Raw genomic sequence first — 24,553 nt, 5'->3', positions numbered from 1 at the left:
TTGGACAAAGCTAAAACACCAACCTGCTTTGTCCTCCAGCTGTTTAAACGGCTTGCTGACACTCTCCAGCTGCCTGACCAGGTCAGCTTTAAGATAGTCCTCAGTCACCAATGCGGAGAGCTCCGCATTGACGGCCTCAGCTTGCTTCAGCTTCTTCCTCTCCTCCCGCAGCTGAGCCGAGATGTTCTGGACGTCTTCCAGCTGCTTCTTCACGGCATCCGGTTGGGCGCTGCTGCTGTGGTGGTTGGTGAGCTGGTTCTCCAGCTGAGTTGCCGTGTTGCTGAGGCTCCTCAGCAACTCCTGAAACTGTCCGGTCTTCACCACCGCTTGGTCGATGAGGCTGTTGCGCTGGTCCAGCTGTCCAGTCAGGCTCTGCCATTTTTGGGAGACAGCAGCAAGTTTGTCCTTCACCAGCTTCCCACTTGAGGGCTCTTGTTTGCCTGATGAGCTGAGGATGGCAGAGGCCGCTTCTTCAAGTCGCTCATATTGAGGTTTACGGCTCTTAAACTCATTCTGCAGAATCTGAGGTACATGAATAAAACAAAAATGTCAAGATGATCATCTCAACAATCTTTGCAATGGTCAAAACACTTTTTTTTGTTGTTGACATTTTCGAACCTGAACTTGTTGCTTCTGCATTTTAAGCATGTTTGGGTCGATGGAGAGAGGTCCAAGAACACCCATCATGAGCTCCTTCTCAGAGAGCCACTGGCTGAGCTGCAGGTCTGTGGTCTGGAATATTTCTAGATTCTTATTGGACTGCTCCAGGTTCTGCTTCCTCTCTTCCACAGAGCCACTAATTTCCGTCCACGCAGCATCTAGGCAAGAAGCCAGAAAAACAACAGCAATCGTTATTAGTCAGCACATACCCACCCTTCTGACCTCTACCTCTTTGTTACACTCCTACTGTGCATACCTTGGCACCAGAAATGTGTTACTTTTGTTTGTTTAGAAGGCAAACTGAGACAAGACCCTATTTGGTTAACGCTGCACTACAGCTTTTAGAGGACAGGATGACTATTCTCTTGTCAGAGATCAATGTCAGAGCGTGACATCATATAAGATTTAACATACCCGTGAGACAGTGAGTGATATTAAGAAGTGTTATCTGAACAAATATGCACATACCTATTTCTGATAGCATCTTCTTCCATTTTGCAGCTTCGGGACTGCTTGGGTTAGCTGAGATCAGGCCCTGAAGCCTCTCTCTTAGTTTCTGGAGCTGCTCCTGCTTCTTCTTCATGCCATCTTCAAATGTCTGCAAGTGTCAAACAATTCATGAATGCTAAATGGAAACATGTCTATGTACACTGCATCTTTCAAAGACAAAGAAAAAGCGACAAGGTCTACATGAAAATGTGGCTTAAATTTTTATTTAATGCTTTGTCTAATAAGCCGAAACCCATCTTTACCTTCTGCTGTTCAAGCTGTGTTTTCACAGAGTCATTCTCAGCTGCTGCCGTGTTCCAGGATGCTGCTGTATTTTTCATGTCCTTCAGCCATGTCATCATCTCCTCCGTCTCTTTTTGGGCCTCTTTTACCTCCTGCAGCCCACTATTCAACTGCTGGACGCGGTTTTTCAGGGTTTCTCCAAGGTCTGAGTAACCCTCACTGATGAACGACATGCTCTGCTGAATTCCCATCAGCTCTGAGGACACCAGAAATACATTTTTCACTTTCCAGTGAGAGGCAGCGATAACATTTCAGCTGTGTGTTTGTGTAAGCTTATTATATACAGGTTAGATTGTACATTTAAAAGTTTGTATCAGCCGATATTTGATAATAAAAACGACATTGAACCTGAATGACCCCGGAGACCTGTGAGTTAAATATATCATCAAGAAATACAGTCAGTCCTACATTTTGAAGTAATAAGAAAGGGAAGTGGGTTTGCTATAACATTTGGATCAAGCAGATACATCGGGAGCAGGGATCACATACAAAATGCGACGTATTAGTGCGGAGACCAAGTGACCTTATAAGGTTCTTGCTGAAAAAGATATGTATGAACTAACTCAATGCCTGCTCAATTTTAACAAAACGTTCATCTTAAAAAATGAATACAAACTATATTCCTATAATCGTCATAAGCTTCATATTTTATATAGAAATTTTTACAAAGGTGCCATTATTTTAACACAGGGCCACTAAAATAAGATTGTACCAGTTTGTGGAAGGTTTGCCAAGTGTAACGTTTTAAATCTCTTCAAATTATCTGTTAGACTGTTCCTAAGATTTTGAGACTCTTAAGGCCCCTCCCCCGCATGTTGCTGTGCACTGCTGGTACATGTATTTTCCATTACAGACGAGAAAGACTAATCTGAAATATTATATATATATATATATATATATATACACACACACACACATATATTGGGCATATCTCCAGTCATGAAAAACATGAAGAGTAATGGAGAGTAAACTGAAGTAGAGGATTTCTCTTTTTTTAAACTACATGCGGGTCGGCCTGACCACCTGAGCAGAAAGCCTGACTAATACACCATCTAAGCGGAGCTTGTTATAGTTGTGCTGCTCTATGAAGAGCAGAGCAGCAACAAATTTCAATATTCTGCACCATACCAACGTAATCCAGCTGATTGTTTTTGTTAAGCCTATTACCAGAAATCCGTAAATAAATGTAATGACAGCAATAAAATAACATTTAAAAGTAGGAACAACTATTTCTGTTCTGCTTTTTGTTTAATTACACCATGTTACACATTCTTATTTAAAATTAATTTTTTTGTACTGCATTTTTACTAAAGGTTAGCCTCCAGTGAGCTCCTCATAACGATCCAGGCCTACACCAAAGCAACAACACTTACAACACAAAAACATCACAGTCCAACACAAACATCCACAGCCACACTTGGTTACCTTTATTTGTTAGGTAGGTATGGCCTTCTGGACCACCACCATTAGTTAGCGCTGATGCAAAGACAAAAGACAAAAGATGAAGAGCAGAACACTGACAGCCAGGTTTTGTTGCTAAAAACCCGTTCCCCAGTCTCAAACAGTTAGTCATCAACACAACCCAAGCAAGCCCGCACACCAGGCCTCCCTCTCTTCTGAATAACTCAAAACACAGGAGATAGACAGAGATGTTTACCGGACTTGTTAGGGGTCTTCGTCTTGGCAGAGGACGTGAGAGAGGCGATCAGGCTGCACAGCGCCGACCCTTTGCTGTTCAGCTCTTTGACTGCAGAGTCTTTAGTTTTCCATTCGTCTAGCAGCTCCTAATAAAACATCCAAAACATTTCAACATTACAGACGATTACTTGAGGTGCATGTTGTGCTTTTAATGTCTAAGCATTGTTTTATATGACGCATCCTCTGTGATGTGGCGTGCTGAAAACCGCCTCTCAGCTAGATAGCACAGTGTTTCACTCCTTGGTCTGCTCTGTATAAACACTCGCAGATCATCTGTCAAGAAAGCGACCTGGGATTGAGGGGAGGGTAGGGAGGAGCAGACTACTATCTGTTAAAACGGATTTTTATACACACATGTCAGAAGTGACGTGTTTCTGTAATCAGTGACTTCAGTTTCTGCATTTTAGGTGCTGCTAGAGGACATACATGCGCTGCTAGTTTTTACTCTGTGCTGTGCATTCATCCCAGACTTACAGTGACAATCTGCAGCTCTTTCTCCAGATTTTTCTCACTGCTGCTCGGCTGAGCGGCAGGTACTTTGTCATTGGTCTCTTCCAGCCACTTGGTGAGCACGCAGACCGCCGATCTGAACTCTCCCAGCTGGTCCTGACAGGATGAGAGCTCTTCCTCCCTGCAACAGGGAAGGGAAATCAGTCAGAGCGTTCTGCACCCCGGCAACATGATCCAGGCGCCGATGAGCTGCAAAATGCTACAGATGTCCGTTCACACGCGCTTACTTTTCTTTGACCGCGTCCTTGAAGGATCTAAAAATATTCGAGACATTTTCAACCTTGCTCTGGAGCTGAGCTTTGTTTCCGTCGGGGCTTATCTCACACAGCTCCCTGCACAGAGTGTGGAGCTTCTCCATGTCACCGCCATATTCAGCCATCTCCGCTTTTGTGTTCTGCAGTGAAATACAAGCATAAGGTTCCGCTATAAAAAAACAAAACAAAAAAAAAAACCTAAAAACATTTCAGGAAATGAACGTTATTCTCACCTGCATTTGCTCAGACAGTTCGTTGAACGTCTTCCCGGGTCCGTCCGTCTCGTGCAGATCCTGGGAACGCTTCATGACAAACTGCTGGACTTTATCGCTGACCTTTTCAAACTCTTCCACCTTTTCTTTCAGCTGCTCCAGCTGGGAAACCTTCTGCTTGTGCTTGTCACAGGCGTCGGAGAAGCGCTGCGAGAGAGCGTGCATCTTTGTCTGCAGAAGCTCAGCGGCAGAGGGGTCTGCCGTCTCCACAAACTTCTTGACTTTGGCTTTGATGGCCGAGATGCTTCCCTGGCGGCTCGCTATGTCCTGCTCCAGAGCCTAATTACAAGTTTTATTTGATCAGTTGAAATGATTACAGGCAGATGTGATGCAAATGATCAGTGAGATGACAAGAACACTTACTGCTTCTCTACTGAGCATATCCCCGATAGATGAAGAGTCCAGTGGTATTTTGTCTTCCTCCTTTACGCTTGCCTCCACTCCTTCCATCCATCCCATCATCTCATCCAAACCATCCTGGACGCTCATCGAGCGCGTCAGGGTGATTTGCAGTTTCTCATTTCGGTCACTCACGGACTTGGAAAGATTGTCGTAGCGCTCGACGATGTCATCTGCAAAAAAGAAAAATTGAAAAAAATAAATAAATAAACGAGACGAAGCGGCAAAGAATCATTGATTCCTGTCTTTCTCAGCTTCAGTCCCTGATTACTGATCTTGTTGGTGTAAAATTTCATCGTCATGATTTGCCTGTGATCTGTTTTCACTGCTTTGTTCGTTTTCACTGTAACGCTTGCTCACCTGTCGTCTCCTGTATCTCATCCGGGTTGCTCAGGAGGTTTCCTTCTGATGTCACCAATGACTCGGCTGTTTTACGCAACGCGTCAACAGCCGTCTGGTGCCCCATCATCTGACCCTGTAAAGCCTGCGGATTAGTAGAGGACGGATCAGAAAACTCAACTCTCAGCATCACTTCTGGTGCGTTTACAAGGGAAAATTGAAAATAAAGCAAGTGAATGAAAATGTTCCACACTTTTCCATGTGATAAAAGAAATAATTGTCAAAAAATGTGTTAATTTTTTTTCAATTTGAAATTAAAAAGTTAAAGCCGTTGTTTAGCGAATACGTTTGAAACTAAAATATAAATTAAACACATCAGATAGATTAAAAAAAAGTTTTTTGTAATTAATTCAATTGATCACCATTTTCTAAAAATGTTTATGCATTGATCATAATTCTGCTTGCTTTAAAACACCACTTTGTTGACAGGTTGGTAGTGGGCTCAGACGATACGCTGGAGAGCTCATGCAAATCAAAAGAACGCGTGTGCTTCAACAGGAACACTTTAAAGTTTTTTTAGGATTTCCAGACCGACTAATATTTCACCCTCCAAGTCCTAAACTCGCTGCTTGGCTCACAGCCGCCTCTTATCAGAGCACATCTTTGCTGTAATTTACCATCTCCCTGCAGAGAAAGGCTCAGGCTAGCTGCAGCCAAAAGCTTCGACGCAGATAGCTTTGTCATCCTGCTCTTGTTTCCCTTTTGCAGGAGTATCCAAGCTACAAATAACCAGAGTTACAACTATTTACGTGTGGGTCTAAGGGTGAACGCGCAGAGCCAGAAATAACTTTGTTGCACTTTGGATGGTGGGAACACTGTATATGGTAAGACAAGAGATATTGTGCCGTGAGCTTACAACCCAGTTAATGCTCAGTCAGTGTTCAGATCAGCAAGAGTTATGTCTAAATTAAAGACAAATATTCAGAGCTTGACTTATGTTAGAAATGTCTTTTGTTTTTATGTAAATTATAAACAAAGACACATTACGCTTGCAGTAAAACTAAATCTTTAGCTTGAATAAAAAAAAAAAAGAAAACACCTAAATATGGATAATGTTTACGATAAATGAAAGAATGAACAGGCTAAAAAGGCTTTAAGAAAAAAAAGCAAGCTTGGATTTTAAAGCATGGTTTGACCACAGTTCTTGCCTTTGTCTCCTCCAGCTGTTTCTGCAGGGTTTGTGGGTCGGCTGCGATGGCTTCTGACTGCTGCTTCCTGGCCTCCTGCTCCGAGTTGTTCAACCACTTGAGGAGAGCCGTGCTTGAGTCATCGTACTTCTTGTACTTGTCAACCACTTCTCTGAGGTTGTTGCCAAGCAGATTGCACTAAAAACAAGGTGAATGTAATCCAAAAATTGACAACACATGTTAACACGAAGTTAGGACATTTAAGGAGATGTGGACTAGTCATTGACCATAATAAAGTATCATAGAGATACGCCGCCACCCAGTGGCAGTCTCATGCGACGGCCTTCTGATCAACCGTGAGAATGACATACCTGTGAATGCAGTGTTTTGTATCGACTGGCCGCTGAATCCAGTTTATCCTTGACGGCAGAACAGGCCCCTGAAGTGTCCACATGTAGCGAAGCCTTCTTGGACGCAGCGTCGGCCGATCCGCAGTTTTTAGCTACATCCAGCACCTTCTGTCCTGACATTGTGATGAAGCGGAGGTCTCCCTTGCGGGAAATGACGTCCTCCGAGAACGCTTTCTGTTTCTGAAGTTTATCACTCAGGATGTTAAGGGAGCCCGCCGGAGCGCCCAGCTCCTCCACCTCCACTTCAGCTTGCTTCAGCCAGTCTTCGAACTCCTCACAGTCGTCCTTGAACTTCTTCAGCTCCTCCTGGACCGACTGCACCTGCTTCATCTGCTGTTCAGCCTGGGTCAGCGAGGCGTCATAGCGCTCCTTTAGGTCTTGGATGTTCCTGTGAAGTTTCTCCTTCTCCTCAGGAGACAGCATGTTGGCTTGTTTTTCGAGCAGGGCCTGAGCGGACTGCGTAGCCATGATCAGATCCTGCTGCTGGGACAGAATCTCCTGATGGTGGGCCTACGGAATAAGAAGCAGCATTCGCTTTTATCACAGCTGTAATTGAAATGTTTGTATTATCACTTGCCTGAAAAGCACACAGTGCATTCGTATTCAGCCCGCTTCAGTCAACACTTTGTAAAGTCTCCTTTTACTGCAAGTGCAGCTGCAAGTCTCTTGGGGACAGAGTAGATCTACCAGCATTTCAAGTCTAAAGACTTTAATTTGTGTCCATTCATCTTTGTCAAACTGCTCAAGCTCGGCAAGACTGGATGCAGAGTACCACTGAAGAGCAATTTTCAAGTCTTGCCAAACATTCTCAATCATATTCTGTCCCTGCTGAAGAACATCCCCATAACATAACGCTGCCACCACCATGTGGATGGACATATAGCGTTGTGCACGTAGGCCAAAGCTGTTGGCCTCAATTGACCAGAGCATCTAATTGCATGTTTGCAAACTTTAATATAGACATTTTATGGCTTCTGTCAACAATAGCTTCATCTTCTCAATCTACTATTTTGGTGACTGTTTAAAGGGATTGGTTGCACTGTGTTTGTTCTGGGTTACTGGAGTAAACACGACTGAACACAAATGTAGGCCAATTTCTTTTAGATTCGTCAGTAATACATTTTAAACCTATGTATAATATCCTATAAAATTTGCAAGACGCTTCATTTTCTTTTACGTGGTCTTTTTAACGGTTTGTATGGACAGTTTCTACCAAGTTTTATGACTCTTTACAACAATGATTTCATCTATTTCTGCATTTCATTACTTCTTGTAAGCAGTCCATTTCATCAGTCAGATGAACCCCGGCCATATGCTTAATATTTGATCTAAAACAAGTTTAAAGTGTTTAGGAAACATGAAGTTGACTGGAAAGCGTTAGAAATAGTAACAACTTTAGAACAAAATAACCGTACCTTGACCCGGTCATACTGTTTATCGAGGTCCAGGGATGCGGTGTTCTCCTCTTTGGTGTCACTGCCAAAATCGTTTTCTGAGCTCTTTAAAGCATTTCCATTGGCATCGTCATCCCCTGTCAGTCCTTTGGCTGCGGCCTCCTCTGGCAGGTTCCCATTCTCTTTGCTTATATGGTCCGTCTGATCCAGACTGCTCATGTTTTCATTGCCGACGTTGGAAATCCAGTCCAGAAGACCTTCAATTTTGCTTTTACTTTCTTCAAGCCGTTCGACAGCCGCCGCCTGCATGGACAGACCACACATTAGCAGTGTTGATACCCTGTGCCATAGATTCAGATTTATTTTATTACAGACAGCAGACGAGGAAGGAACGTGAACCTTTTCGCTTTCCTGCTTTATGGCTGTTGTCACAACTTTCTCCAAATCCTTCCTGGACTCCTCCGCCCGCTCGTTCATGAGCTCGGCTTTGCTTTTGGCCTCCTCCAGCTTTCCCTCGATCGCTGCGATCTCAGCTGGTGACAGCTTGCTGCGGTTCTCCTCCAGAAACTTCTTGGTGCTGATGATCACTTCATTTAAAGCGCTGGCATTCGTCAAGACATCCTTCTGCAGGGCCTGGATCAAAACATTTGTTTGAATACCGACAACATTTGTTTATTTCATTATGAAAACTCGTCCACATCAAACCTGGTGCTCCTGCTGGTACTGTTGGAGATCCGTGACGCTCTCGGCACTATCGGCCTGCTGCTGATGACCAATCAGCCGGTTTTCAGTCAGAGTGAGATTGTCACACACGTCCTCAAGCTTTTCTGTGAACTCCTTGTGCTTTTCCAATAAAGACTGGCAGAAAAGAATAGAAAAGAACACGTAAGGTGAGATCACTGGAACAGATAAACCCTGGAGGTCACTTTTATATTCAGAGAACGTAGAACATCCACTTCAACCAAGCTATACACTCCGACAAAGAGAGGGAACCGTCTGAAGCACCCGTGTATGACATGCAAAGTATAACCTAAACGCAGTATGCTGTAAACATGCTGTCTCAGATTTGCCACTTTGTCTCTCGTGAATCTACTGATGTCTTGTCCGCACTCATTTATGCGTGTGTGCGTGTATGTCGGTGGCTCTGTGTGGGGGGAAAAGTGTTCCAGTGAAGCGTTTAGTCCACTGGGGTCTGGAGACCTGTGAAATACAAGCAGCACAGAGGTTAGTAGGAGGCAGTGATCGAACACCGCAGCATGCAATGATCAGGGTGCTTTTCAGACAACATTCAGGCTTTTATAAGAGGAATCAGTGGGCTACGACTTCGGTAAGAAAAACTGTTAACGTTAAAGCGCCATATGAAAGTGAAAACCAAGAAAACAAACAAATGAAAAAGAATGAACTGTAATTGAAATTCTAGGTTATATCAACATGAAAAAGGTCAGCCTTCAAAAAAAAAAAAAAACTAATTAGAGTAGAGGTATATTTGTCTTCTTTTTGAAGGGGAAACTTCCCATTCTATCACTCATTGAACACATGAGTCTGAGGCCGACAATGATGGTCAATGTCTGCGATGCTCAGCTAGGGCTAAAAAGAAAGCTTTTGTATTTGGTTTTCAGAAGGTCCAGTGAAACCACACTGCACTGAGGTAATGCTGAATGAGGGCTCATGCGACTGGCAGTGGAGGATTTATGTCTGGGAACAACCAGACATTGTTTTTAACCCGTTTAAATGAGCTCGCCTCTCAGGTCAAAGCTGTGTTCTGCTGATGCTTTTACAAGGGCACTTAGGTTTTATGTGTTTCTCTTTTGTCTCGGCCCTTCGTGTTTTTAAAATCTTCGACAGCGTGGATGCCTTCTAAATGTTTGCTGCTAAACAAATTCACTGACAGGCACAAACAAAGTAACCTTATACCTGTTGTCAAAGTTTAAAAAAAAGAAAAGCTGCTTCCAAGCAATTAGTGGCAATAAACCCACAGAGATGCATGCAGAACAAAAAAGAATCAGAGTGACGTGCAGAATTGTTTTTGAGGGTCTTATGAAAGCTGCCAAATAAACATAATTTTATATGCTTCTACTTATTATTATCAAGCGTTATTATAAATATCAATATAACAACATCATTGAATCATTATTGCTTACTAAAACAGTCAAAGCTATCGTGTGCCATAACGGATGAGAGACTGATTCACTTTTCCGACGTCAAACAGTCTCTGGACTGTGACATTAGCAACAGGGTTTAAATGGCTTGCAAATCACCGCATTCTGTGCCCATTCAATGTTACTTTTTTTACTCCTTTTTCTAAGAGCTAGTTCCCAAGGCACACCTCTTCCTGCTTTTCTTTCTCTTTAGCGTCCAGCAGGGCATCTAAGGCACTCCTCTGTGTGGCGAGCTTTTCTGTCTGCTCCCTGAACGCTCGCTGCGCGCTGGTGAGCGACTTAAGGAGGCGACTGCTCTGAGCCGGGCTCAGGAGCTGAGCGTGGTCAGATATGAAGCACTGGATGTCAAACGCAACATCCTCCAATCTGAGACGGGTTTCTTTCGAGAGAAGATTATCTGCGTCCTAGAAGTGAGGGACAAAAAAAAAAATGGTATAGGTATTTTTTTTTTTATTATTCAATTGTTGGGTAATGTATGAGGGCAACTGTGTTATAAGATTACAAAGATACCCTGTTCAGCTGACTCAGATGTTTCAGGGCGTCCACATCACATGTGGTTAAATCCATATCCCACATCTCAGAGTTATGTTGAATGATGCCGGTCAATTTGTGAAGATCGTTGAGATGTTTCTGGTATGTTGACTCCAATTGTGACTGAAACATAGAGTTATAGTTTAGACCCTTGTTCAGGCATTGCCCTGTTTTTTTTTTTTTTCTTCGTCGTGCTTATTATGTTAACACAGACCTCCTCTGCTTGCATGGCTTGATTCAGAGAGCCATTCCGTTCAGCACACATTTGGGAGACAGCAGTGAAATTTGACTCCAACTGCAGATATGCAGAGGCCAAATCATGGTGGATTTGTGCGGAGATTTGGTTTTCATCGGCGGAGTTTAGGAGCCGTTTAGCTTTCTCCAAATCCTCCGACAGGACACTGCCCAGTCTGGAAAGCTCAGCCTCTAAAGACTGCATACAAAGACACAAACAAGATCAAGTTTTTGAATTAAAAAAAGATATAAACGTGGATTAAGAATGTTTGATCGTATTTAAGAAAAAAATGTCTTTTTTTTTTATATGCCTTACCTGACACTCCACTAATTGGATCTGCAGCCCTTCCATGTTTTTCGCCAAAGGTGCCTGCGTCAAAAGGTCTTTTTTTACGTCTTCTAAAACATCAGCATGATCTTGCAGTCTGCCAACGCACTCCAAGTAATCCTGGATGGAGAATAACTGTGGGAAATTTAAATAAAATATATGTATATTTATTATAAAAATTGTCCTTTGTCATTAAACTTTGTACATTCCAATGAAATGTCTCCTCTGCATTTAACCCATCTCTAAGGGAGCAGTGGGCTGCCACCGTGTGGTGCCCTGGGAGCATTATGAGGCTAAGAGCCTTGCTCAGGGACCCGGCGTGGCAGTCTGAGGGATTTGAACAGGGAAACGGAACTTGCAGTCTTCCCGGTTTAAATCCCACAGACTGCCCCTCACTGCCCCTGAGCAAATCCTAAAGTAGGGCATATAATGCATGATCAAAGCACATGCATGCATTAGAGTCGCCCGATCAAAGTCCAGACCATAATCTAATTTAGAATTATCTTGGAAGACGTGAACAGGGCTGACATAAGCATCCATTTTGAATTAACTTTAGTCAATTTGCAAAGAGTTGGCAAGAAATTATGTCTCTGGAAATACAAATAGAGACAGACCCCAACTGACTTGTAGCTGTAAAAACCTTGTATTATTTCCTTCGAATTCACAGACATACAGTCCTTTGTGTTAGTGTTTGGTATAAAGTATCAGTAGAATACGCGGGATGTTGTAATGTAATGTTAAAACTTTTTGTCCAACAGAAACACTGTACCTCAGCTTTGTAGGCACCCAGGCTGCCGGGCACCTGGGCGCACAGGTTGGGAACGGCGTTAGCAGGATCACAGTTGCTTGAATCTTCTTTTGCCGACTCCTCGTCCTCGCCCTCCGAGCTCTCCTCTTTGATGGTCTCCAGCATGGACGACCGCTCCTCCTGGCTTTCCACCATTTGTTGAAGGACTGACATGTCTTGGCTCATAGAGATGGTGTTAAGAAGCTGCAGCTGCATATTCCAATGATTGCGTTGTTCTTTGGTTTCACAGGCCTCATCCTCCTCACGCGTCAGTTCAGAGTTCCTGCCGTCGCCGCCGTTTGGCGACGGGGTATTTTCATCTACCGTATCCATGAGAGGATCTGAAGCGGTAGCGTTCCTATCGAGTCCCTGAAAACGGTCTTGTTCTATAGGTTGAAGATTGTGTTCAGTTTGTTCGATCTCCTCCTGCTCGTCTACTAAAACCTTTACGGCTTTATACAAGGTGGACTGACTCGAGCAGCAAAAGGAGGATGTAATGTCGCCGTTAGACAGATCTGCAGCTTTCTCTGATTTAGCATCAGATCCCAGGAGTTCATGTTGTCTCGACTGAATGTCTGATGCTTCATGTGGTCGATTTAAACGGGACACATTTACATTCTTATCAGGCTTCTCCTGCGTTGATACTGGGTCCTCCGTAGCCTCATTGGTGGCCATGAAAACGTCATCATGTTGCCTCTCTGGGGAAAGCCTCTCCTTGTATATTTTAGCATTGGTTTCATTTCCACCACTACTGTTTGGCTCTGACACATCTTTATTAGTCAGCGACGGACCTTCCACGTCACATCCATGGTTGTGAGTGTCTGTTGCTTTCATGTCACTGAATAAAAGAGTTATCTGAGAGGAGGTGCTTGATTGTTGCGGAGGGATGTCATAAACAAAGCCGCTCCCTCTCTCAGAGATATCACGGTAAAGAGGTTCAACATCCGCACTAGAATCAGCTTTTAAATGAAGCCCAGCTGGCTGAGGTGATGCATAGCTGCTGCCATCTTCTGCATCTTTTATGCCACTGGTACCACCGCCGTCCGACGGTGAAATAAATCCACTTTCAACTAAATTGCAGGACGGCCAGTGACGCAGACTTTGAGCCGGTCCGCCGTTTGAATCTGAGCACTGATCACTGTTTCCGTCCCTTTTCGTTTCTAAACAGAACTGGCTGCGAAGGGGTGCAGATGTCCCTGATTCACTCTCACCAACAGCAGGAGGTCCCTCTGGGCAATCACGCCCCGCATCGAAAAGCTCATCTATGCGCTGACTCTCAGCTTTAGGAGCGCAGAACGCAACAGATGCACGCTGAGGTCGGCTGTCTGAGTCAGCACTGATGTCACTGGGACTAGACGCAGCCGACTCCTTTAAAGGAGCACCGTCCTCTCTGACAGTACCGCGGACATCGGTTCCACCTGTCAGCTGCCTGGTGAATGAAGCCCGTGAGTCACAGGCTTCATTCACCGCGGGCGGTCTGTCTGGATGAAAAACAACATCTGCAGAAACGGGAATCAAAGAGGAGGGTGAGATCATCTCAGCAACGGGACCACGGTGTGCACGGCTGTTCGTTGCTCCAGCATTTCCCTCTAAACCAGCATCCTCTGCGTCTTTAATGTCTCCTCCGAAATAAGAGCATGTTTGGAGCTTTAGGGCAACCGGCTCAGTTTTACTTGATCCAAATTCAGAGTCTTTCCTGAAGCTAACAGGGCAATCAGACTTCAAAGAGGTCGCCTGCTCCGTTTGAGAAATGTCTGTCTGTCTAAGACCCAACGTTGTGTCTTCATTGACTCCCAATGCACTGATTATTTTATCTGACTGCACGTTATTGAGCTCTGGTCCTGTCTGTCCAGCCACTCTATTCTTTAGAGACCCCAAGGAGACAGTAAGATCAACCTCCTCCTCCTCCTTTTGGTCTTCATGAACCTGAAGAGGACTGTTAAGCTTCTTCTCACCTTCAATCGCATCAGAGGAGCATAAAAAGTACGGTTGGTTCACATCAGCGCTCGGTGATTCTCTGCACAGTGACTCAGCGCTGCAGTCCAGCAGCATCTCGCGTTGAAAGTTTATGGCAGACTCATAATCAAACGGCGGATCAGCATTTTTACTCATTGCGGAGGATAAAGTGGGAGGCACTGGTGTCTCCAGAATCGCTGGGTCATCGAGGCTTGTACCGTCAGCCTCTCTGGGGTCACACAGTAAACTCTTTCTTTCTTCAGTTTCCTGCCGTTTGAAATGGGCGGCAGTTTCTCTCTTTACGTCAGTTTCAATGCCATTGACGTCTGAGAATTCATGCATAAAAGCTTGTTTCTCAACTCGGGCATCTGTGATAGATGTCTCTTTAAAGCTCACAGATATGTTGTCCACGCAGGCTGAATTATTCAGCTCAGGCCCAGGGGAGTTTTCATCAGGGGTAATTGTCCCATCGATTTCAGAGACAAAATCCCAGGAATCATCTCCTATAACCTCTTCCATTTCCTCATTTATTAGCAACATCTGTACAGCTGCCTGCTCTCTGTCATGTCCAGTGTCAAAAGCGAAGCGAGTAACATTTTGAAGAAAAGTTTGGGACTGGCTGTCGAGAATCAAAACCCTCTGGGCTGATCTGGGATCGACGTAACTATTTATCGTCAAGTGAGACATGAATAACCGCTCGGCCTCTGACGGAGAGGGAAGGTCCGAAACGGCCGCAGAATGGAGCCATCCGTCGACGGACAGCTTCTTATACATGAGCCACGACGAAAACATTTCCTCCAGGTGATCAACGGCGGGTGTGGCGCCGGGGATTTCCGCAGATCTCACGACGTCCGCCGTGCAGCTGTCGATCAGACCGTTTGCAACGGCGGCCGTGAGATCTATCACCTCTGAGCTCTCTGGGAGGTAAAAAGCGGCGATCTTTCCTCGATTGCTGAAGAGCTTGCTGGTGAACTCGCCGGTGGTGATCTGGTGGTCGCGCCGGAGGGAGCCGGACACGGTTTCCCCAGGGAGAGGCAGCACGACGCCCATGAACTGCTGCTGCTGTCCCAACACGATGAGCGTGCTGCTGGAGCTCACCAAATCACACTGAACCGCTACGTCCACCCTCAGCTCGTCATTGTGCAGATCTCCAGGACAATCGTCGGGCCCTGAAGCGGACCCCTGATCAACAATACCTTCCCCATTAGACCTCAGACGGGCAGTTTTCCCTGAGGCAAGAGGCTCATTTTTACTGAGGCACCTTAAAATGAGGCCATCGGCCTCGCTAAGTTTACGCTCGTCTTCTGTCTCACCGAGAGACGGACCATCAGCAGCTCTTGTGTCTTCCTGCCTTTGAAGGATCTTTACATAAACAGAAGCGGGAATCAGGCCGCACTGAAACGCCCTCTCTACGGTCAACATGTCCCCCGTGTAGGACACGTTCAACCCCTCACCGCTCGGCTTTATCTCCACTATCTTCATGACCAGATCCTGACCAGCGGAAGCCCCCCGAGCTGCCGCTATATCAGACAGGGACACGGAGGAGATGTGCGAACCTGGCACGCACTTGCTTGATTCATATGTGGGGGTGTGGTTGAGTGTAGACGTGTGGATGTGATTTTGTTGGACACTATCATCCCAGTCCAGCTGGACATGAGGCTCAGAGGAAGAGGGGCTGCAGCCTGCGGGCGTGTCCGGGAGAGCGACAGAAGCCAGTTGGTCAAACACTTTTCCTGTGGTCCAAACCTCATCAGAGGCTTTTGAATCCTGCAGAAAAATAGAAGCACGGCAACTTACTCAACTGACTTTGGCTTCTTAATACAGCAGCTTGCAAAAGTATTCATACGCCTTTAAAATGTTCACATTTTGTCTCGCTACAACCACAACCGTTACTGTATTTTTGGCTTGTTTTGTGTGATAAGTCAACATAAGATAATAACTGTGAAGAGGAAGGAACGGTTACACACTGCAAAAAAATGGAACTAAAAATAAGCAAAATGTTCTTAAAATCAGTGTATTTGTCCTTAATTTGAGAAGATCAATAAGATTATCAGCCAATGGAATAAGATTTTTGCAATTAAAATAGGAACAACTCATCTCCACACTACCTTTTGGTGTATCGCCTAAAATCCCAGCATAAACAATGAAGATTGTGGTTGCATTACAAAGTGTGATACACTTCAAGAGGTAGGCATACTTTATTTTCAGGAACTGCATGTATTCTTTGTAAATATGCATAAAATATGAACCAGAAAGACAAAATCTATACTCACCCACTACACAAACATGGTTAAAATATTGTGCGAAGAGCAAGGCTGCAACAGGGTTAAAACTGGAGAGGAACGCACAACACACTGAAAGCTAACATGCGTTGGGGTATGCGGTGTCCGCCATCTTGCAGAGAAGAGTGTAGTTAGTTACTTTGCACACTGTAAGGTTAAAGGTCACGTCTGTTTTGACACGGCACCCTCGGATGTGTGGATAATGGAGAATTTTTCAGACCAAAGCTGGCAACAGTGAAGCATGTTTACAGCATACGCAAATACTCGGTAATTCAGCTAGACAAAAAAAAATAAAAAATCACAAGAGATGCAAGAGAATACTGCTCCAACTATGACAAGGAAAAACAGATCATTCCCTTCTGTCCATGCATCTAAACCCCAGGAGGGCATAGTCACACATATATGCGGCAGATGCCATCAACAATAATGTCTGGAAGCCAACCTCCTCTGCAGAGGTCGTCTGATCTGAACACTGCTGGGAGATTTCACTGTAGGCCTGACTGAGAGCGTTCAGCTGCTCCTGGGTCTTCGTCTTGTCCTCCTCGGTCATCCTGTGAAGCGCAGGACAGAGAGTGAAGCTCTGGGTTTCCACAGCGCATAAAGTATTAAGGACGCATTCACTGGTTGTGACACTCACTTGTCTCCGTGTTTGCTGAGCATCGTTTGTGTGGCCCTGAGTGCTTCTGCAATCTGCTCCTTTTTGGAAACCATTTCTTCAACCGATACCTAAAGACGTCAAACGGTGAAATGTTTACATGCTACACAAAGCATCTCTGAAATTATTCAGAGTAGCTGGATTATGCATGAATCATATTTCAAAAGTAGTATTACAATGTCCACTTAAATAGTTTAAATATTGATGTAATTCCTTAAAATCTTATAGAGATGCACCAATCCATTGGCCATGTATCAGCATGTCACCTTTTTAACCAATCAGTAGGTCAAATGCAAAAAATAAAAATATTTTTTTCTATCTGTTAAATGCTTAAAAATAAAGCCATCCCACTATTTTCTGCCAATACATTTAACAATAAACAGCGCATCCTTTGTGTTTGAGTCGAATAAAAATCATAAAGGTTGGTGATATATGTTTTAATCTTGGTTTATTATGTTTTGATTTTTGGATTAAAAACCAGTGTTTCTATCTAAGAACCTTCAGCGCATTTGTATAGAGCAGGGATGGATACAGCCGGTTTCAGAAAGTAAAAACCCTGTCTGGTTTTCCTTCATCCTGTTCGCTTAACCAGGTAATTCTAGTTTTTGTGGAGCTGGAAATGCAAATCGGTGAAACTAATCTTAGGACCAGCTTTTAACTTTCTGAACCTGGATTCCCAACTTCTGGTACAGAGAATAATGTTATCTCTGAATCGGCAGGTCAACCGTGAAAGAAAATTGGAAATCAATAACACTAATGATGAAAAATCCCATTTGTGCATTTCATTCATTATTAGAATCATATTGAGTTTTAGTGTGTGATATTGGGCCTTAAAGCATTGTGTACATGTTTTAAAATAATATAAACATTCAAAATGAATCATATAGTTTGACAAATTATCTAAGATGTCAGTATTGTACAGCAATTACTAGGGGTCGACTGTAATGTACACATAATAATAATACTTTTAATCATCCAGTATTTCCCTACATGGCATTATGTTTTCTAGTAAAAATAATGACCATCTTGATGTCATGGTGCACATAGATGTTCTGAATTTTATGCAAACAGTAAAGGAATATAGAAATATTTCAATCCATATTCATTACTTTTCTTTATTTTTTCAACCCAACCTCATTAAGAAGTAATTTATTTTATTTGATTTTTTGTGGTTTTTAGTGCCTCGCTTTTATTGACAGTAGACTGACAGGAAAGGGGCGGAAGAAGGGGCGAGACATGCAGCAAAGGACCACAGGTCTGGTTCGAAGCCGGGTAGTCCGCATCTAAAGGTCTCCAAACATGGGTCGCGCTACCCGCTAGGCCACAAGCACGCCCTAACAAGTCATTTTTTTTAAAGGAATCACCAATACCGTCAATATTAGCATTCCCTAACAATTATTGTGAAATAAATAAAATGGAAACATTATTGGCTTTTTTTGCTATTCACTAATTAACTTTTTTTTTTACTTTATTTGTATTTATCTATTTCAACACATTTATTATTACATTGATTTAATTGAGCAATCTTCCACACATTAAATGGGCTCTGTTCAGATATCTCTCATGTTGTCGTTTAATATTGTTGACATTTTGAAATTATCTTAAAAACCGTGCATACATTTTAGGGAAACAACTTTGCTTTAGGGCCATTTTAACACTTTAAACAATAAGAAAACAATGTGAGTCATGTTAAAAAGATAATTGGGGCTGAGGGCAGTTTTATATATGAGTGCTTGTGCAACTTCTGGGTGTTTTTATTGAGTCAGTTAAAGTTGACTTAAACAACCCAACATAGCATCCAGTGAATATTATTGAACAAGTTGTAAAACCCAAGAGAGTGTTTATTGTAAATCACACAGTGACAACATGGACAAGGACACGCCTCAGCGTACACGCGAGTTACCTGTTGTTTATTCGAAGCGTTGGCATTGCTATCTGTCTGAGCATTCTCGTCATTGCTCGCGGTCCGCTTCACATCAGACATCCAGTGTAACAGTTTGCTAACTTTATCACCGTGCTCTCGCTTCTCCTCATCAACAGACCTCTAAAATTAAAACAGGCAGGCTTTCAACAGAACTGTCGACTTTTTTGGACAAAGCATCAACCGCTGCTACGGATAAGAAAAGCTCATTATTCATAATTTGGCAAAAAAAAAGAAAAAAAAGGGAGAAGAAGAATCAGTTGCATTCAACACAGCGATAAAACATGGGTGTGAACAAACAACAAAGGGAAAACATGTTCACTTAAATGCACAAAGATAATGAAATGCTGTTTTCGCTCCAAACGCATGAACTTTTGTGGCCTCCAGTAACCTCAGCCCGGTGTGGCAGTCGAACACGCTCCTTTCCAGGGCCTCCCTGAACGTTATCCGTCTCTTTGTCTTGGGACAGGTGAGGCTCTGCGTCTGGAACTTCTCGTCTTTGAGCAGAGTGGCCGTAACGGCGTCCACAGAGCTGCTTTGAATCACCTCTTCGAGGCCGACTCTGCCCTTGGTTTCAGGATTTATCAGTCCGCCGGTCAAAAGCTGGAATTCCACACAGCGGAAACCCACATCCTTCGGGAGGAGCTTTTCCTGAACAGCCTGCAAAACTGACAAAACCTTCCCGGTCTGAGGGTGGGTAATACCACTGAATGCCGCTTCGAACTGCTGGAGCTGCTGTTTTAGAGCCTCGTCTAAGAGACCCGTTCTGAGCGCGTCAGAGAGGGCGTGTTTCTCCCCGGACGACGGGTCGCATATTCCTCCGGTGCAGGCCTGGGACTCCAAGAGTCGTAAGGCCGTCACTCTATCGGTGAAGCCCTGCTGGAGGCCCTGGAGGACCGACAGCCTCTTCTTCCCAATGACGTCCCAGAAACCGGCGATGGTGCTGTTCGCGTCCTCCACGACCACCCTTCGCGAAAATATGACGTCTGCAATCTCATAGATGCTTAAGAGACCACTGCGATAGCTTTCGAACTCTAATTTTTCAAGACACCTCTGACTCAACGCAGACTCCAGGCAAAGCTGCCGGCCACTCCTGGCGTCGGCGATGAAGTGACGCGGGGCTCCGCTCGGGTCGACCAGAACGTTTTCCTGCCAGCTGCTCTCCTGCTGGGAGAGGAACAGGTACGTTCTCTTGTCGATGTGCTTTCCTTTGAAGGCTTCGTACACCGACATTTCCGATCCACGGCCGCTGTCGACGACCGACATTCTGTGAGGGCTCACGGGAGATGTGTTTGTTAAGCGTCTCTCCCCAAAGGGGACGAGAAACACACCGCCGTTGACGTCGTACAAGCAGGTCTTGAGTATTTCAACGTAGTATGCCTTCTGCCCGGTGTCAGGGCTGTGGAAACCTTTAGGGTTGCTCACTGGATCGTACAGACTCTGCAGAGTCTCTTTGCTCAGAAGACCCTCATGCAACGCTGCTAAAGTCGGTACTCTCGCGCCTGTTTCTGGGTTGATCAACCCCCCTGAGGCAACCTGGACCTCAAGCATCTTCTTTCCCGTATATCTATCTAGAACTCTCTCCTCCATTGCCTGGAAGACAGACAGCTTCCTGCCCTTGCAGCTGTAGCCGCAGACGGCTTTCTCTGCCTCCATCAGTTTCTCTTTCATGCTTAGATCTACGATGCCTTTCTCCAGGGCCTCCGCAACAGAGACTCTTTCTCCTGTCGCTAGATCTACAAGGGTGCCCGTCGCAGCCTGAGCCTCGAGGAACTCAAGAGCATACGTCTTTGCAAGGAAGCCCTTTTCGACAGCTTCCAGGAAGGATGTCTTTTTCTTACTCGATTCGACGTAAACTCCCGCGACCGTCGCCGGTTTGTCAGCGTTCCGAGGGAGCGACGCTTGCACTTGTTCAACGGTGAGCAGGCCCATCTCCAGCTGTCGTAAAACCCCCTCATCCAGGAGATTGTGTGTGATCAGGTGTTGAACGTCTGCCCTCCGAATCGACTCCCGGGGCTTCTGGGAAGTGGCCGCGCCCAGTTTCCCGGCAGCATTTCCCGTACTCTTTTCAGACGCGTTTGCGCTTCCATTGTTTTCTCTGCTCTGATAGGTTCTGGTCTTACTGACGCTGCTTTCAGTCTGCCTCGGGTCTGTTGGCCCACACAGAGCCATGTATCCGTGAGCTTTGACCGAGCTGGAAAGATCGAAGCTCATTTTACTCTTGTGGGTGATGTGCTGGAGATCTTTCGGTTGAATGTTGGGGGTTTCATAAAGAGAGCCGCATTCCTTGACTTGCTTTATTCCTTCGAAGGCGCGGACTGTCTTCGTCTTCTCCATCTGCAGATGAGACATTAGAAGAATGCTTAAGTTATAGAAGACAATAATTTACTTTTGCTACTAAAACGTTTCCGTAATTCTGAGGTTTTATTTAAATATGTTGAGTATCTTAAAATGTCAAAATGCAGCTTCTGCCATACCTCTTTTATGTTGAGGGTTTCATCGTCCATTCTGCTCTTCGTGGCCGTCACGTGGGCCGTCATTTTCTTCTCCGTTGTGGCATCTGCCTTCAACGGATCGGCTCTGCTATTGGCCACGTTCGGACGAACGGTTTCCATCACCTCCCCTCCCAGTGTGGACAGAGTTTTCTGAAGGCTTTTGACCTCTCTGCCGTACAGCTCTATTTGTTCTCGAAGGGATCCTGCTTCCTTCTCTGTCAGTGTCAGTTTGCGCTCGCTGTCTGCCAGATTTTGTTCGAGCTTTGCTCTCTCCTTTGACTGTTGATTGCCAAGGCTTTGCAGCGTGCTTATTTTAGAGGTGAGTTTGAGTTTATCGTCCTCAAGCTGAGCGATTTCAGACTTCGCTTTCAACAAGTCTTGCACGAGCTTTGTTGTTTCTTGCTGCGTTTTCTCCCTTTTGATTTGCAGCTCTTTGTCTATCTGCTCCCCTGATTCCACTTTGATGTGCTGCAAAGTTTTTATCAGGTTCACGTCTTGCTTGAAGCACTTGTTGAGCTTCTCTGCTAGGTCTCTGCTTTGTGACTGCTGGCCTTCTTTTGCGATCTCAGACTGCAGCAGAATCATCTTTTTCTCGATCTCCGTCTGCATAAGCGACAGCTGCCTCTCATAGCCCTCTTTCTGGAGTTCAAGTTTACCCTTCAGCTCCTCCAGCATCTTCTTACAATTCTCCAATTGTTCCTCCAGCTGCTGGGACCTCAGCTGAAGGCCAGAGTTTTCTCGCTGCTTTTTCTCCACGTCCGTCTGGGCGCGCAGCAACTTGTCTTTTAGCGTTCTGAGCTCGGTTCCCAGAGAGAGGTTTCTCTCCAGCGCCTCAGATTTCTCCCTCTTCAGGATTGTATTTTCATGCTGCAGATTTGATCGGGAAATGTCGGAACCGGACGTAGCGTCTTTGATACTTAGATTGAGTTTCTGAACCTCAGTCTCCAGCAGAATCATCTTGGATTCCTTCAATTTTCTGTCTTTGGTCTCCTGAGCCAGTTCCTCTTTTGTTCTCTGCAGAGCAGAGCTAAACTCTGAAAGCTTAACACTCAGGCTGTCTACCTTTCTTTCTGCTGTCGCCTTGTCATTCTGAAGCGAATAGATTTCTTGCTTTAGGTTTTCTATAACTTTCTCAGAGCTGTTAGTTATTCCTTTAAAGCTGTGCTTGTGTTTGAAAAGCTCCTCTTCCAAAGCTTTGGCCTTACTCAGATGTTTCCGATTCTCATCGGATTCATTTTGCAGCTCCACATTCTTTTTCTTCAGCATCTCGTTCAGATCGTTGATTTCCGCTTTCTGCATGAGGACTTTCTGACTCGCTAAATTTTTCTCTGCAACCACAGATTGCAGCTCTGATTTCAGACTCGTCGTTTCTTTCTCGTAGCTAACGATTTTTCCATGAAGGGATTTTATCTTCTGCTGCAGATCGTCGGCGGTCTTTGATTCCTCACTGTGTTCCTGCAGTTTGATTTGAAGCTCGTAAATGGTCTGCGACTTCTTGTTCAATTCCTCCTCGATAATTCGGACCTGTGATTTAGCGCCCTCTACCTGTGACCTTAGGATTTGAATTTGTTGGTCCTTGCTCTCAACCTCCATCAGAACTCGGTCAAGTTTGGCTTTCACCTTCTTGGCATTCTGCTCCACTTCTAAATGCATCTGCTTCTGCTCGTCGAGTTTCCTCTCCAGCCGGGATGCGATGGCCTCGCAGTCCTCAAGTTCTGCCTCGAGGTTTTTGCATTTGACCTGCAGCTCCTGCTCAATTCTCTTGAGCGCAACGTTTTCGTCCTTCAAGCTTTGGAGCTGTCCTCTCCAGCTCTCTGCCTCACTCTTTAAAGACTTTATCCTTTGCTCAGAGAATGACCTCTCTTTTTCCAGTGACTCTGTTTGGATCTGAAGACCTCGAATGTTGGCATCAGATGAGATGTTAGTCTTCATCAGGTCGTTGCATTTTATTTTCAGCTGATCCAAAGCTGCCTGTTTGGAAGCTACCTCCTCCTCTAAGGTGTTAATCTTGTAGGAGTTTTCCTGCTCAATGGCGCTTTTTTTCTGCAGCTCCGTTTGGGTAATCTTCAGCTGCTCTTTCAGGCCCTCTACCTCAGTGCTTTGGAAAAAGGAGTTTTGCTCCAGTGAGGACTTGGCTCTCTGGAGGGATCTGATTTCTTCCTGAAATTCAGAGATGGACCTTTTCATGTTCAGCATTTCCTGGTGAAAATCCTCTGACCTCTGTCGTGTCTGGACCCTCTCACTCTCTATGTCCATCTGCAGTTTCTTCAGTCTGTTGTTGCTGTCATCCAGAAGCTTTTTGTAGCTTTGAGCTTTTTCCTCCGCCATTTCAGCTTTTTTCTGGACCTGAGACAGTTCGTCCAGTCTCTGCTGCAGAACGTCTTGCATTCTAACTTCAGACCCTTCAAGGTCTGGTTCTGACTGGCTCTCAATTCCCAAAGGCTGCACAGTCTGATCGACGCTTTTAGCCGGACCTTCAATGTGCAACTCCTCTACCATTATAAAATCATCTTCCGCTGCGTTTATCTTTCTGTGTGGAGCGGGCTTCTGTGCGTCGATTTCTTTCTTTAAGAGCTCCTCCAGTTTCCTCTGAGTCAGAGACCAGGTGGCCTCCGACTGCTCCATTAGAAGTTTGGTGTGCTTTAATTCCTGCTCAGTTGCAGCTTTGTCCTTCATCGCTATGTCTAACTGAGTCTGGTACTGGCTAACATCGTGCTCAAGCTTTGCATTCTGAAAGTTTAAATCCTCGATGGTCTTCCTTTGGGTTTCTACTTCTACTTCCAACTTCTCCACCTGCGCTTCTCTTTCCGTGAGCAAAACCTCCTGCTCTTGGATCCGTTGCTTAAGTTGACTAATCTCTACATCCCCTCTGACTTTTTGGACCTCCATGCTCTCTGTCCTTTTTGCATCCTCTGCTCTTTCAAAAGCCCTCCTGTTCTACAATGCAAAAAAACGAGTCATCCACAGATTCACATTCAAATAGAAACGGCTGCCTCAAGCATGCAAAGATACTCTCAAAGAATCTCTCCAAGGGTTTGAAACTTCAAAACATTTCCTTTACGATAAGAGACTTGTGAATATTATTTTACATCCAAATGGAATGAGTTTCAATCATATCAAACTGTTAAACGGGTCTATGACAATTGTGTTGCACTAGAAAGGCAGCAGGGCGCACACTTTTTGATGTGGCCGCAGCATAACCTCACACCTTTACCTTGTGTTCGCATTCACGTTAAGAAATAACGAGTAGTGCAACAAGTTATATTGTAATTTCTTATTATTAAATAAGA

General features: G+C 44.7%; 2 protein-coding genes across 2 annotated transcripts in view; both read right to left on the bottom strand.

Annotated features, from left to right (window-relative positions):
- The window catches only part of dst (dystonin), a 139,044-nt gene that overhangs the window by 42,896 nt on the left and 71,595 nt on the right, over positions 1–24,553 (bottom strand). Inside the window, exons 36-59 of the mRNA XM_036126829.1 lie at positions 18,751–18,891; positions 16,830–16,918; positions 16,635–16,743; positions 11,937–15,677; positions 11,156–11,302; positions 10,820–11,038; positions 10,585–10,728; positions 10,242–10,478; positions 8,621–8,773; positions 8,315–8,548; positions 7,937–8,218; positions 6,483–7,031; positions 6,133–6,309; positions 4,946–5,069; positions 4,550–4,758; positions 4,148–4,465; positions 3,888–4,054; positions 3,625–3,781; positions 3,110–3,236; positions 2,878–2,928; positions 1,413–1,648; positions 1,129–1,258; positions 619–818; positions 24–522 (exon numbers count right to left, since the gene is read on the bottom strand). Of these exons, the coding sequence (XP_035982722.1) occupies positions 24–522; positions 619–818; positions 1,129–1,258; positions 1,413–1,648; positions 2,878–2,928; positions 3,110–3,236; positions 3,625–3,781; positions 3,888–4,054; positions 4,148–4,465; positions 4,550–4,758; positions 4,946–5,069; positions 6,133–6,309; positions 6,483–7,031; positions 7,937–8,218; positions 8,315–8,548; positions 8,621–8,773; positions 10,242–10,478; positions 10,585–10,728; positions 10,820–11,038; positions 11,156–11,302; positions 11,937–15,677; positions 16,635–16,743; positions 16,830–16,918; positions 18,751–18,891 (8,440 nt within the window). The remainder of the gene's footprint in view (positions 1–23; positions 523–618; positions 819–1,128; positions 1,259–1,412; positions 1,649–2,877; positions 2,929–3,109; positions 3,237–3,624; positions 3,782–3,887; positions 4,055–4,147; positions 4,466–4,549; positions 4,759–4,945; positions 5,070–6,132; positions 6,310–6,482; positions 7,032–7,936; positions 8,219–8,314; positions 8,549–8,620; positions 8,774–10,241; positions 10,479–10,584; positions 10,729–10,819; positions 11,039–11,155; positions 11,303–11,936; positions 15,678–16,634; positions 16,744–16,829; positions 16,919–18,750; positions 18,892–24,553) is intronic.
- LOC110367006 (desmoplakin) lies at positions 18,853–24,364 on the bottom strand. The gene is made up of 2 exons (XM_021311173.2): positions 21,246–24,364; positions 18,853–21,105 (listed from the first exon to the last, which is right to left on the bottom strand). The coding sequence occupies exons 1-2, from the start codon at positions 24,150–24,152 to the stop codon at positions 19,087–19,089; spliced, it is 4,926 nt and encodes a 1,641-aa protein (XP_021166848.2). The 5' UTR covers positions 24,153–24,364; the 3' UTR covers positions 18,853–19,086.

This window comes from Fundulus heteroclitus, chromosome 22 (assembly GCF_011125445.2).
Source record: "Fundulus heteroclitus isolate FHET01 chromosome 22, MU-UCD_Fhet_4.1, whole genome shotgun sequence".
Taxonomy (NCBI): Eukaryota; Metazoa; Chordata; class Actinopteri; order Cyprinodontiformes; family Fundulidae; genus Fundulus; species Fundulus heteroclitus.
The sequence above is the reverse complement of the archived record's forward strand: the minus strand, read 5'-3'. Positions and strand labels throughout refer to the sequence as shown.